The sequence below is a fragment of the Ptychodera flava genome, chromosome 19 (genome assembly GCF_041260155.1).
Source record: "Ptychodera flava strain L36383 chromosome 19, AS_Pfla_20210202, whole genome shotgun sequence".
Taxonomy (NCBI): Eukaryota; Metazoa; Hemichordata; class Enteropneusta; family Ptychoderidae; genus Ptychodera; species Ptychodera flava.
Window position 1 is genome coordinate 1,599,611 of NC_091946.1, and position 15,437 is coordinate 1,615,047.

The following is a 15,437-nucleotide window of genomic DNA, read 5'->3' on the forward strand; positions in this document are numbered from 1 at the left end:
ATTACCCCATTATACAGATGTCCAGTATTTTCCCTTGATCCTTGTATGTTTGTGTTCTACCCTACAGTATCACATGGAATGTTGGTTTCAATCAAGAATAAGCTACAGCACCATCTGGCAGCGTACTGACTTTTTTGAGTCCACGTATTTATATACGGCACAGAAAGTTGGAAAAAAAGATCGACGCGGGGACATCCAAGTGACACTTGAGCTGAGCAGAAACAATCCTTCTTTTTCATGTCCTTACTAATGATCTCGATAATCCTGCGGACGGTAAACTGGTAAATTGTGTCTTTTGTCATTTTATACACTTTTTTGTCAACTGATTATAATGTAAACAATCATATAGGGTACACAACATATCAACAAACACGATGACTCAAATGGATTGTTCTAACAATGTTGATTGAAAACCATGGTTCCTACGGTACCAGGTATGTCATTTTGGGTGGAGGAACAACGCCTTAACCACAGACCCTTGAGTAAAACATTGTTCTCAATGGTCTATGCCTGGATGTAGCTAGTGTCTTAACTTTGAGGGGCTTCTCCAAAGAATTGCCCATTTCAGTGGCTTTTGATGGACCATTCAGTCAGTTTGCAGCTGATCCGTCAGGAATAGAAGTTAAAAGTGTAATCAATGTCCGTATATCTCAGCACTTCAAGAGAGGGTTGCCCTCTTGGACTATGGCTGTAATGTCCATATGAAGGTGTTTCTTTGACACTAGCTTCATCAAAAAAGTGAACCGGTAGAAGGTAAATTTCTGAAACAATGTCAATGTACTCCACTATCCACTTCATGTTTCGCTGAGTTAGCAGGTTGGCAGGCAATTTGGTATTGATTTAATTTTTATATTTATAGCTCAATTCATTTTGTAGTATGTTAAATATTGTTCTGACTGTTGACTGGTTTTTGACAGTACAAATACCGGTATACTGACAAAGGTATTCTGTCTATATTCACTGGTGGCTATAAATGGTTTCTTCCTCCTCAAATATTCAACAAACCAACTGCACAATTTCTGTCAAACTTTCGGATCATTGCTTTGCTGGGTGTTTCGTGCAATGGTACTGAAACAGGTGATAATATGCTGAACCTGTTTTCACCCCATTTTCATCAACAAAACGGCCGTGGTGCAGCGTACTGCTGCTGTTGCTATCGCTTCCAGACACCCTAGCATGTGATTTTGGAGTTAAATATGGCTGCCTTAAATCGCTGTCAATGGCTATGCTTGATATGACCAGATATGAACTGAAAATGCTCACATTATTCATTATATATCGCAGTTATATGAAATTTGAACCTTTAAGGTGATACTGAATGATTCAAATTGCAACGCAACAGTTGCTAAGGGTTTAAAAAATCAATCAAACTACAAAGTTTTTATGGATTTCTTTGCATAATAAAGATTTACAGAATCATATGATTCCAAGAGACGCAGGTTAGTCACAGCTCTACTTTAGAACGTTTCAAATTTGCACCAAATTTTCCAAAATTTCAAAATGTAACACATGAGATACCTGTTTACAGCCCCAAGCATGGATTAGGTTATCTGTTCAAGTGCAGACGATTTTTCATTTACTGACTATACAGATGACACTTTTTATGAATATATTAATGTTATCCTGAATCTTGAAAATGAAAGACTGGTTGTCTACAAGATCTGTATACCATAACTTTTAGATTCACTCATAGCGACTTTTGTACAATATGGTATGTTAGCTGCCTTGCCAAGACAATCTGACCAATGTTTATTGAGATTTTCACCAAGTTTTCGCTTGTGTTGCTGATGTTGAATTCATTTGAACAAATACTAATTTACAGTTGAGCATGTGCATGTATCTGCCACACATACACAAGTAAAATGTGCAGCAATTCTAAATCTTTTGCAATTGGACCAGGGACTTCAAGAATATCATATTTGGCGTTTAAAAAAAGTAAAACATGCAATTACTTGAGCAGTACCCCCAAACTTCTTTGAAGTACAACATGTAGATAGCTCCACGCTAATTTTTTTGTAAAACAGTGTGTCAGGTGCACTGCAAACGTCTGTCTTCCAATTTGCTCATAATTTACTCATACAAATGTCATCAATATTTTGATATATGGTTATCAGATGATCAGATGACATTTGCTGGGAATATTTTTTTTGAAAATCTTCCAGACCCCCCCCCCCCACCCCCCCAATATCAAATGGTCTACCCCTTATGCCAGTGATCAATGTTTTGACTGGTCATTTGTTTACACCTGTTTCAGAGAGCAACAAAAGCTACTCTACAATGGAACGAACATTTCCATAAAATCATTTTTTTGAATATTTATTGGGTAGCACTTTGCAATGTCATGATGGTGTTGTCATAGACACATTTTAACCGTTGAAATATCCATCGTGGCTCTACTTAATTCCATGATAACAACAGCATCATCTCTCTGTATCATCTCTGCTTTAAGATTTGACAGCAACATCTGTGTAATAATTCCTCTTCCATAGTTGTTCCATAGTTGTTAGAAAAATCACAAAGCAAAATCAATGAACAAATCTACTTCGATTGCACTATCATATATTTGTCTTCTTGTTGTCACAATAAAAATCACTACAGCCAGGACGGATATTTCATTAGTGAAGATTTTGTACTTTCAAAACCACTGTTGATGTTAATGAAATGTGACTGATCATCATAATCATCATTGTTTCAAACAATGTAAGTCCAATCTTTAGCAAACCACCTTTGTACATACCTAGCTTGGTTTTCACCATTCCAACATTCTTCTTCATTGGCTACTACGGCTGCTACATTTTCATCATTACAGACTGTGTACGGTAATCCAGACCAGAATCGTTTTGCTAATTTAATCTTGCCTCTGATATCTTTGACAAGCCTATCTAAGCTAGTACCTGCAGCAGTTGTAGGACGTGGTTGATTGCCTCTTGGGTGTAGACGGGATGGATCAAAATCAAATTCATTGGTCGATCTTTTGCCCAATTGTGGTGTTCCACAGCCTCCAAAAACCTAAATCAAGAAATAAACAAAAGTAAAGGTGTCTTGTGAGCTTGTAGCACCATCGACTTTACTACTCTTCTGTTTCCTATGAAATGTATGGCACTTGTAATTTGTGGTCACCATGGAAACATGACACACAGGGAGTATACCAAACATAATCCGTTGTGTAAACATAGACTTTTAAGAAAGAAAAGTGACCCACACATACAACGGGGACTTAATAACACAAAATAGTGACAAATAATCACAGAAAAAAGCATCAGCAGAACAAAAGCTGAACAATAGGTCAAATATTGTCTGTATATAATAGGTCAAATATTGTCTGTATATAATAGGTCAAATATTGTCTGTATATCTTCAAAATCATTGTAACACTTAGCTTGTAGACATAGGACTTAAGAAGGGATGAGTTTGTTATTTTATAGACTTCAATTGAAAATCTATCTATTTAAAGCGTTTGGGAAATTCTAGAGAAACATTTAAATTATTGCAAGTGCAATTCTTCCCTCTTTATAAAATGTTGATGAAAATTCTTCTTCACAACAAAGCTATTTCCAACTTGTCTGGCACATTTTCTGTACCGTACACAGGTCACCAACCAAAAGAAAATGACTTCGCCCTCTATGGTGTGTTTTCAGCAATGTTTGACCTCATTTCAACACAGGCTATATGAGTCATTACATTTATTTAATCTTGCCTTCTTTCAAGTCAATGTAATGGGTGATGAGAAACAGAAAATTGAGATATCTTTACATGCTTTAGATTGCTTTAGGAAACATTGCAAATGAAAGAAGCAATTGTGTTATCTTATTAAAGTAGAAAGATTTTACCATTTCTGTACAAATCAAGCAGTAAAGGATATGAATGCTAACCTTGTCAGTGCATTAATAATTTATCAGTTTAGTACATTTCCTTTCCATCTGTGAGAAGTCTATTTCTTTGCTACTGGAATATTAATCATCAGTCATGTACACTTATATATGAAGAAGAATGAGTTGACATTCTCAAAATTTGAAGTAAAATCAAATTACACATGAATCCCATGTGGTTCTACATAAATATATTGATAATATAGTCAAAAGTATATGTAGCAAGTTCTTGATTACGCTGAAACCCAAAGTATGGGAATAAATATCAGTTTTAAAAATTTCCTTACCACCTTCCATCTTTAGCAAACATCTCACTAAATGTTTGAAAAATCATATTCTTGAGAATTTTTTCTTTTCAGAAAATATATAACTACATTTAAAATTCTAAATTTGCAATGGGATTTCAAAATCCATTTTAGAAATAAAGACAAACATAGCGTCAATTACACTCAGCTCACATTTGGTTCGATATGGCAGGCCAGAATGAGAACTTCACTGAGTTTACCCCTGAGAATGTGCATACCAAGTTTCAAAGCAACTGGGTGAACGATTTCTGAGAAAATGAATTTTTGACCAGAAATAGAAAAAATACCGTCAATGACGCTGTACCTTCTCTAATGTGTGGCCAGGTCAGGTAATTGGTTGTTGGCATGGAGTTGTTGGCAAATAGTTGATGATGTAGGGGCATGAGGTGGGATATGGACCCAAAGAACCCAAAAGATGATTAAATATATCAATCAAAAAAATTCTAAGCTACAGTATAAACTGCCTAAAGATAGTTCAATGTGGAAAAAAAGTTAAATAATTCAGAAATAAGAATTAACAGTCCAAAATAGTAATGACGCACTTCCCTGCTGACCTGAGTGCATGTGAAATACACAACCTGGCATCTGTAAATTAAATGTATACCAAGTGAACATTTTAAGTCACTTTTAACTGTTTTTAATGGAATTTCCAATGAGTCCTATGGAAATGATGAAAAACGCTTATCTGGTCTTGTGTTTGTAAAACCTCATGGCTGATAATTGTCATAGTATTGAATTAAAATTAAAAGTGAAGAAATTACAGTTTTTAATGGGCATATTTTCCTTGAAATACATGACCCTGTAAAGAATATACAGTGTAGTGATACTACAATTGCCAATTTCCATTTTCTGTGTTTTACAACATAGACAGGCATTGGTCTTAAAGACAAAGTATCTACAAAAATTGGACATACATCAAATCATTGTGGACTTTTCATTCTAGCAGATATACAACTAAAATACTTGCATAATAATCACTTGTTGTTGCTGAAAACATGAATTTATACAAATTCTTTGGGTGTTTTGTGCAAGCTGTAATCTTAGCCAGATTGTTCAGAGTTGCTGGGATGAAGCCAAGCATAACACAAAGTCTATGGGCCAACATATTCACTTTCATCAAACAGTTTTCAGCTCTATTCTGGAATTTTCAAAGTTCAATTCCAAATGATTTTTTGCACTTTCATTAATGTTCATATTTAAAGTTGTGGAGATCATGGATTCCAGTTCTATTATAGTAACATGGCTCAAAATGAAGCCCTAACTATCAGGCTCGGTGTATAGTGTACAGAAACAGGAAAATTTATATTGGAAACTTGAAACACATCCTCTTTTTGCAATTAGTTTTTAGAATCTTAATGCATTAACCTCTCAATGTGGTGGTAATTATATGATATGTTTGCAATATGATAGACAAACGTTTTAAAAATCCATTGCTTTTTCCAAAATTTCAGAATACCATGGTAAATTGCACCATTGCCTAGTGAGGTATGGTCTCCTTAGTTTGGGTTCTTACATTACAAAACAGTATTTAGTAACCAACACCTGCACTAAATGGTTTATGTTGTTTCTGTCAACCCAAGGTCTGAGTTGTGATACCACCAATGCCTTTCAAAACAAGTCTGTACATCAGGAGTTAATTCTCACCAGATAATTTGCAGTATACTGGTACAGATGAAATTTAAATCTTGTTTCAATAATGCTCTGACCAAGTTTAACAAAACATACACTGACTTTGAAATGCTTTTCAGACAGTAAAGCCCCATTAGCTGCCAATTTTGTGCATTATTTTCATGACTTTATTTTCAAACAAAAGTGTGGTTCCTGTAAATGTGTTCAATGAAGAACGTGTGTAGAAGTATCACTGCTTGCTGGTTTGGACCATGTCTACATGTTTTAACAGGCTGAATAATAAACGGATACCACACCTATAATATGGTGCCCCCACGGAACAGTACAAAACACAGTATTTCCTGCACTATCACATCATGATCATACTAGAAACAAGCATGATGCCACTTAATAATTGAATGCACAACACGATGGCCAACATTTTGTTGTTGCAACCTTTATTTTCTCTGTCATATCATTAGTTTCTGAAAATGGCGGGAAATCTAAATTGATGTTAAAACGTTTAAATTTACATGCCACTTTCAACACTTATGACAGCGTTATACACTTTCAGTCTGTAATGGGTCTTATTCAAAGAAAACTCAAAGAAAACTAAGGATATTTTGAGATCGGTTTATTCAAAATTCGCAGCTATTGGGGCTTTAACATGGTGTGGTTGGGAAAAATAAAATTGGTTTTCATTGTTTACTTGCAGATTTATAAAACCAGAGTAGCAAGAGTCTAAATTAGTCTAGTATCTGTATGGGCTCAACAGAGCCCTAAAGAAACTACATACATACACACCTGTGTCTTAATCTACTGAACAACTGTTAGCAGATATTTATTTCACAGCAATACTTTTCACAAGTTCTTTGATTACAATTGTAATGATACTTCCAAATAAATATCAAAGTTTGACAGAAAAAAAAAATTATTTTCTATGTCTGCATAGTTATGACAATCTGAAACAAACATCAGGAATCGTGGGATACCTTTATGCTAGGTGACAACCAAGTTGACACAGACTATTCACAAACTCAGCGAGTAAACTGTCATCTATTTCTTTGAAAAATACAATCAATGCATCACCAATGAGTCTTACTGATGTAATCCAAATGTGGCTTACTTTATTTCTATTGATCATTAATACACTCTCCCTAAAGACTTCAGTACAACAATTTTACATACATGTAACATGACACAAACACTTAAAGCCCATATTTTGAAGTTAAAGATACTTTGTTTGGGCTGTGAAGTGAAAGGAAATTTCAAATAGAAAATGCTATGGTAATTTCACTTCTGATTGGAAACCGACTTATCATTGCTGACAATGACAATATCACCAAAAGAATGGTCTGTACAAGCTGTACAAACTTGTCAAGGCTTTTGAAATCACTGTAGCAAGCAAGTCATAGGTCTGTTACAACAAGAGATCCTAGACAGGAATTTGGAACATGAGTGCCGACAAGCCTACCAATTCTTTACTATAAACCACAACAAGAGTTGTGCTAATTACATTTGCATACCTAAGCGAACACATCACCTCATACATATGTATAGGCCTAATCTCACCGTGTGCAAATACATACAAAGTGTATGACTAACTCACTCTGCCATTTCCTTCACTTTGTCTCTTTGTTATTGATTTACAACACCAACAAAACTATTCCTTTCTTGCCTGCTATTGGTAACTTGTAGGCCTGTTACTCTGGTTTTCCTGTTATAATCTTATGTGTTAGGAGAGTACACTGTAGTAAACATGGATCATCAAACAAGACATCTACACTAATATAGGGTCAATGACACAGCTTCCATTTTTTTATTACAATCAATTTATACTAATATGACCTGTATCTCAATTTAACAAACCATCGCTCATATTGTCATTATTTTTTAGAGAACCTGGGTTATACTAGGACCTAAGTTTTGAACATCTTGAGTTTTAGGGCTAGGTCACATACTATATACATAGGATGTTTTGTAATAAACCTGTACAGCAAATTTGAAGCAATAAAGTAGGCGATATCTTAAAAGGAAATTTTTGATCGAATTTGATAGTACTGTTGAGAACATTTTTCCACTAGTTAGTCATACTAGAAAGACAACAAACATGATTTTTCAACACTATATTGTATTTTCTATTTAAACATGCGTCTTTCAATATGTTACACCTATTTACAAAGATGGTGTAGATTTTCTCCTCTTACGCAGTGTTTATATAGTTGAGTCACCAAAGTTTTAGCTTGTGTACATTTTTTTCCAACTATTACCTGATTTCCATGTACTCATTTAGCATCCCTTGTACTGTGAACATCAATACCTTACACAGATGCATACCTCTTCAGTTACATTATGATGTACTATTTACCCGGGCCACGGACTAGACTAGTTCAGATAGAACTATTTTCCGTGACCCCATCACATTGTAGACTTTTTGACTTGAGTTTAGTGTTATTTGTCACTTTTGTCATCTGACGAAATAAATATACAATACAATACAATGATACAGTAACTTGGCAAAATGGGGTTAATATGCAGATTATAGAAAGTATGTAGTTAATGTTATTCTGCGACACACACCCCTCTGCTCAAACTACATTCATGATGCACTTCTATTTAGGCATAGGCTATGTTTACTTAAAAAGATACCGGTCCGTGGGGACTTAAATTCGTTACATGTGCAAATGCACAATTAATTGACAAGATACTGCTGAATGTCTTTGCATGCAACTATAACACTTTGAAATCAACATCTGTACCGAGTATCATCAAACTTGGGTGCAATATTTCTGGACATAACACACTAAATAGGAAAGTTCATTAAATATGTAAATTAGCAATTAATTGACAAGATACTGCTGAATGTCTTTGTTTGCTATTACAACACTTTCAGATCAACTTCTGTACCAAGTTTCATCAAATTTGCTGCGTCATTTCGAGACATATTTCCTTAATCACAGAAATTCATAAAATATGCAAATTAGCAATTTAATTGACATGAACCTGCAAATGATTTTGGGGGTGACTTGCAGCGATTTGAAAGCTTTTATCCAATTGGTTGGCAGAATCTCACCATTATAATTGAATAATGAAAATAAACTCCCTAAGTTGCTGTGAATAATGACAATCGACCAATCAGATATAACCTTGCAAACACGCTGCAAGTCAGCCGTGATTTTGCCCACAGTTAAAGCTTTGGTATATGAATATCTAACATCTGTACAAAGTTTCATGAAATTTGAGTTGGTATTTCTTGACATATAATCGGAATTATGAGAATTCATTAAATGTGCAAATTGGCAATTAAATGACACGATCCTGCTAACTGTCTTTGCATACTGTTACAGATCTGGTATATCAACATCTGTACCCTGTTTCATCAGATTTGAGTGGGTATTTTTTGACATAGCACCCTAATTACAAAAATTCATCAAATATGCAAATTAGCTATTAATTGACAAGATCCTGCTAAATGCCTACGCACAAAGTTACAGCTCTGGTATGTATACATTTGTAATCAAATTTGAGTCAGTACTTATTGAAACATAGGGCCAAAGTCCCTGAAGCTACTATAGACATGGATACAAAATTAAGTATTTCCTGACTGTATGAAATTATCTCACAAAGGTCATCCTAGGGACCTGTAAACCAAATATTAACGCTGTCTGACCAGCGGTTTTGAAAAAACAATCGACCCAACAGTCGACAGAGCTCTGCTGTGATATGTAGAGAACATGTATTGATGAAGAAGGTGGATATCTTTGATAGCTCATTTCAGGATGGCCTGACCAAAAATGGCAAAATTAGCTGCAAAAATACAAAATTGAAGAGTTCATCATAATTTCAATATATTACATTAAGATCATAAAGCCTAGGAACCTGTATAGCAAATATCAAAGCTATCAGATGAGTAACTTTTGAGAAACAAATATTTTGACCAAAAATGGCAAAAATTTGACCCAAAAATACAAAAATTGAAGATTTCATCAAATTTCAATATATCGCACTAAGAGAACCCCTAGGAACCTGTATACCAAATATCAAAGGCATCAGACAAGCAGTTTTTGAAAAACACATTTTTTGATCAAAAATGGCAAAAATTGCACCAAAAATACAAAATTGCAAATTTCATTATATATTCAATATATCATATTTAGTTCATCTGTAGGAACCTGTATACCAAATATCAAAGCTGTCAGACGTGCGGTTTTGATGAACTAAAGTTTTGAACCAAAAATGACAAAAAAATTCCTTAAAAATATAGATTTACATATTTCATCACAATTTGAACAAATCTAGGGACCTGTATACCAAATAACAAAGCTGTCGGACCAGTGGTTATGAAGAAGAAGATTATTTGCCAAAAACCCCTTTTTTGACACTAATTTGCATATTCTCAACAATATCAAAAAAATTACAAAAAATAGTTTCTCATAATCATATTTTTCATCTACACAACAAATATCAAATCAGTAAAAGTACTGCGGTTCTCAAGATATTTGAGTGGACGGACGCCTCACAAACGGACATACATACATACATACATACATACATACATACAGACTGATGACAGACGCTGGATGGATACCCATCCCAATAGCTTCTATAGCTATAGTCTATAGTAGCTTAAATTAGGGGAATAATGAAAATTCATAAAATATGTAAATTGGCAATTAATCGACACAATACTGACTGTGCTATTAGAGCTGTGTGTGTTTCATCAAATTTGGTGAAGTGTTCTGAGAAACAGAGCTCTTTTTCGAAAATCCCTAATTATGCAAATTAACACTAATTATTCGTGCCATACTCAAAACAATGGGTGTGTAATATGTGTGCCATGGTGTATTATCCTTGTACAATGTTTGAAAGGAATTAGCTCCGACATGTCTAAGATATCTGCGTGGACAGACGAACGGAGAGAACCCAAACCATACGTCCCCCTGGACTTCGTCCGGAGGGACTTATGATGACATTTCATTACGATTTGTAAACTTACCAAGTGTGTTAACTTTGTAAGAGTGACATTCGGACTGTCTGAATGCTTCCCTTCATTCAATGTACTAATAACCACATCAAACAATTACTGATTCAGTATACACTTTTCTAATTGTATCACATTTGATTGTGTGTGCTGTTTTTTCAATAAAATAAAAACATCTTTGTCAAATAAATATCTTTAACACTGCAAGGACATTTCTCAAGGGGAAAAGCTTAGTCTTGAAAATTGGACACGATTGGCAATACGGAGAAAAAATGTCAGTGTGTGGGCCTTGACCGTTGTTGAGGACTGCATGAGGTGAAAGTTCATGTAACATATATCACTTTCCCACCTTTCCATCAGTTGAACTATTTCAAATATTTAACTGAACTCCTGCTTGTGTAAACTTCCTTGCTCTGAACGCACTTGTTGGGATATCCGCATTGTTCTGAACTTTGATAAAACATAATCTCAAAGGGCACCCCACTTTGCTGTAACACCTAATGTAAACATTACATGGCATTCTATACTTAGCTGCAGGATCTTGAAGAAAACATTAAGTTCTGTGAACCATACGCACTCATTTATTAAACACTTGTTTATTTATATTATATCCTTCACTATGGTTTGCATATGGTTTCTGTACGAGAGTTTGTCGATATACCATTAAGTTCATTCTATTAGAGCTTGCACACTGGAATGCTTTCACACTCTTTACTTTCAACATTTCATGCAAATTACTTCCTTCAAATGCCTAAAATGATATCATGATGTTTTTAAACTGAAACTCTAACTTCTTTAACATGAAGCCATATAATTCTTCATGTTATAGGTCAAGTTAATTTATCACAAAATGGCCCTGACCATGGATCAACCATTTCATCAAAATTAAAAACCATGAAGGTTATTTTCAAAGCTCTTGACATTAACATTATCTCTTTGAACACCAAAGTCAATTTTTGTCACCCTTATAACTCATACCTCAGTCAATTTTTGTCAGATTTTTGCCAAAATTTTGATAAAAAACTGAGGCCAATGAAATGTTGTGTTCATTTGGTCCAAAATTATTAGAAAAATTACAGAAAAGTTCATAAAAATAGGTAAAATGTTGGACTAAAATTTTGGTGGGAAACAAGTCATCGTTGATGACACAGTCCCCACTTGTTAAAGGGTACTTTGATTACAGGTCCTCAGAGAGGATAGAGTCCTCTTCATTAGGTCTGTGATAAAAATACTTTTGAATAAATTCGCTCGATACATGTGTGAGTTGTAGTTCAGGACATGGAAAAATCGTAATAAAATGGCCACACGGTGGCCATATCGGATCGTATCACAAAACAAATTAATGTGCATATGTATGACATTGGTCAATCTCCTTGTACCAACTTTGAATAAATTCACTTGATACATGTCTGAGTTATGGTTCTGGACATGAAAAAATGTAACAAGCGACCTAGCGGCCGATATAGCTCCGCTGTGTTTATGTAGAGAATAACTATTTTTGACACATGTTGATGAAGAAGGAGGAAATTTTGATAGCTCAATGCAGTGGCCAGAAAAAAGTGGCTAAAATAAGCTGCAAAAATACACAATTGAAGATTTCATCATACTTTGAATATATCACATCGGATCATCCCTAGGAACATGTCAACCAAAGCTATCTGATGAGTAGTGTTTTGAGAATAACATTTTCTGACCAAAAATGGCAACAATTGCCCCCCAAAATAAAAATTGCAGATTTCATCATAATTTCAAAAGATCAAATTTAGTTCATCTATAGAAACCTGTATACCAAATTTCAAAGCTGTTAGACCAGTACTTTTTGAGAAACACATATTTTGACCAAAAATGGGAAAAATTGCCCCAAAATTCAAAATTGCAGATTTCATCATTATTTCAATAAATATCATGTAGTTCATCTATGGAAACCTGTATACCAAATTTCAAAGCTATCAGATGAGCAGTTGTTGAAATACACATTTTTTGACCTAAAATTGCAAAAATTGCCCCAAAAATACAAAATTACAGATTTCAGGAGAAATTAAATATATATTACTTAGCTCATCTGTAGGAACCTGTATACCAAATTTCAAAGCTATCAGACCAGTACTTTTTGAGAAACACGTTTTTTGACCAAAATAGCAAAAATTGCCCCAAAATTACAAAATCGCAGATTTCATCATAATTTCTACAAATATCATTAAGGTGATCTGTAGGAACTGTATACTAAATTGCAAAGCTATCAGATGGAAATACACATTTTTTGACCAAAAATGGCAAAAATTGCCCCAAAATACAAAATTGCAGATTTCATCATAATTTCAATACATATCATTTAGTTCATGTGTAGGAACCTCTATACCAAATTTCAAAGCTATCAGATGAGTAGTTTTGGCAATACACATTTTTGACCAAAAATGGCAAAAAATTGCCCAAAAATACAAAATTACAGATTTCATCAGAAATTCAATATATATTACTAAGTGCATCTATAGAAACCTGTATACCAAATTTCAAAACTATCAGACCAGTACTTTTTGAGAAATACATTTTTTGACCAAAAATGGCAAAAATTGCCTTAAAAATGCAAATTTGCATATTTCTTCACAATTTGAACAAATCTTAAATAGATCATCCCTAGGGACATATGTACCAAATTTCAAAGCTATCTGACCGGTAGTTTTGAAGAAGAAGATTTTAAAGATTTTTTTACCAAAAATGACAAAAATTGCCTTAAAAATACAAATATGCAAATTTCACCACGATTTGAAGAAATCTGACTGAAGTCACCATAAGTAAACTGCATATTAAATTTCAAAGCAATCGGACAAGCGGTTTGAGAGAAAAGAAGATTTTTTTTACCAAAAACACCAAAAAATGCCCCAAAAATACAAATATGCAAATTTCACCACGATTTGAACAAACTTAAGTGAGGTCACCCAAAGTGAACCGCATATAAAATTTCAAAGCAATTGGACTTGCGGTTTCAGAGGAGAAGGCAATTGTTGACGGACGACGACGACGACGACGACGACGGACGACGGACGACGGACGACGACGGACGACGACGGAAAATCAACCTATTTGATAAGCTCCGCGTCGCTGACAGCGGAGCTAATAAAATGGCCACACGGCGGCCATATTGGATAGTATCACAAAACAAATCAATGTGCATGTGCATGACATAGGTCAATATCCTTGTACCAAGTTTGAATAAAATCTGTTGAAACATGCCTGAGTTATGGCTCTGTACATGAAAAAATCGTAACAAAATGGCTGCATGGCGGCCATATTGGATCGTATCACAAAAAAAATTGATGTGCATATCTATGACATTGGTCAATGTCCTTGTACCAACTTTGAATAAAATCAGTTGAAACATGCCTGAGTTATGGCTCTGTACATGAAAAAATCATAATAAAATGGCCGCCTGGCAGCCATATTGGATCGCATCACAAAACAAATCTACGTGCATCTGTATGACATATGAAGTAATCCTTGTACCAAGTTTGAATGAAATCGCTCCAGGCATCTCTGAGATATCTGCGTGAACGGACGGACGGACGGACGCACGCACGGACGGACGCACGCACGGACGCACGCACGGACATGACCAAACCTTTAAGTCCCCCGGACGGTGTCCGTGGGGACTAAAAATACAGCACTCATAGGGGTTAAACGCTTGCCCAGAGGAAAATTAAACTTTTAACGGTCAATGTCCTAAAATTGATTTCTCTGCTGATAATAATGCTTCTACCAAACTTTTTGTTGCTACCTTCAAATTGAGATAAATGATGCTTTCACAATTAACGATCTTCACTGATAGTGCTCACTTTGACTGGTATACATCACGTAGAAACTCTGAAGCAAGACTTATAAACACCAAATGCTTTGGAAAAATTAGCAGCCTGGTCATTGATCAGTCCAATCCACTGAATTCAAGTCTGCTTTATATGTCTTCCGTTGATGTAGCATTGCTCTCTAGTCCGATCCACTAATGAGTTCCAACTCTGAATTCAAGTCTGCTTATGTCTTGCACTGATGTATATTTACTTGTACTGAGCTCAACATTCTTAACCCTAGTTGACATTTTAACTTCTCTAAAGGACATATAGTACTATGGAAAATTCCGTATTTGTTGTCAAACTTCAATTATTTGGAATTACAGGTAAAGTATTGTCCCCTACCCATGTTTGTGTTAATCTTGCAGTCAGATTCTCTAATGCATACATGAGATAGGCTTTGACATCTAAACTTTAATTGTTCCTGCACATTTAGACACAGAGAGATCTGCAAAGACACCTAATCTTGGCAAATGATGTTCATTAACAAATTGAGAATTAGATGAGATTTTCAATCAGAACACAAGAAAAAAGACACTGAGTAGATTATACAAAATATTCTTTCATGGTGAAATAGTTCTGATCTGTACATGTGGCATGTTGAAGAACAAGAAACCCTGCTCAGGCTACGGTCATTACCTTCAGTGGATATGTCACTGATTGACATCAAAACAGAAAACAGACTGGAAACACTCAAGTCCATATTTCCTTCAAAGAGACTCAGACCACTTCTATTTTGCTTTTATTCAATTAGTGTTGTATGACATGCTACACTGCAGTATTTCATTCCGTGTTTGACAAATTATCCACTAAATGTCTGTCTACTAAATGGATT

The 15,437-nt window shown here is 34.9% G+C and overlaps 1 protein-coding gene across 1 annotated transcript in view; it reads right to left on the bottom strand.

Moving 5' to 3' along the window:
- Positions 1–15,437, bottom strand: part of LOC139118334 (glypican-6-like) — an 80,770-nt gene that overhangs the window by 14,548 nt on the left and 50,785 nt on the right. The window contains exon 6 of the mRNA XM_070681595.1: positions 2,738–3,009. Within this exon, the coding sequence (XP_070537696.1) occupies positions 2,738–3,009 (272 nt within the window). The remainder of the gene's footprint in view (positions 1–2,737; positions 3,010–15,437) is intronic.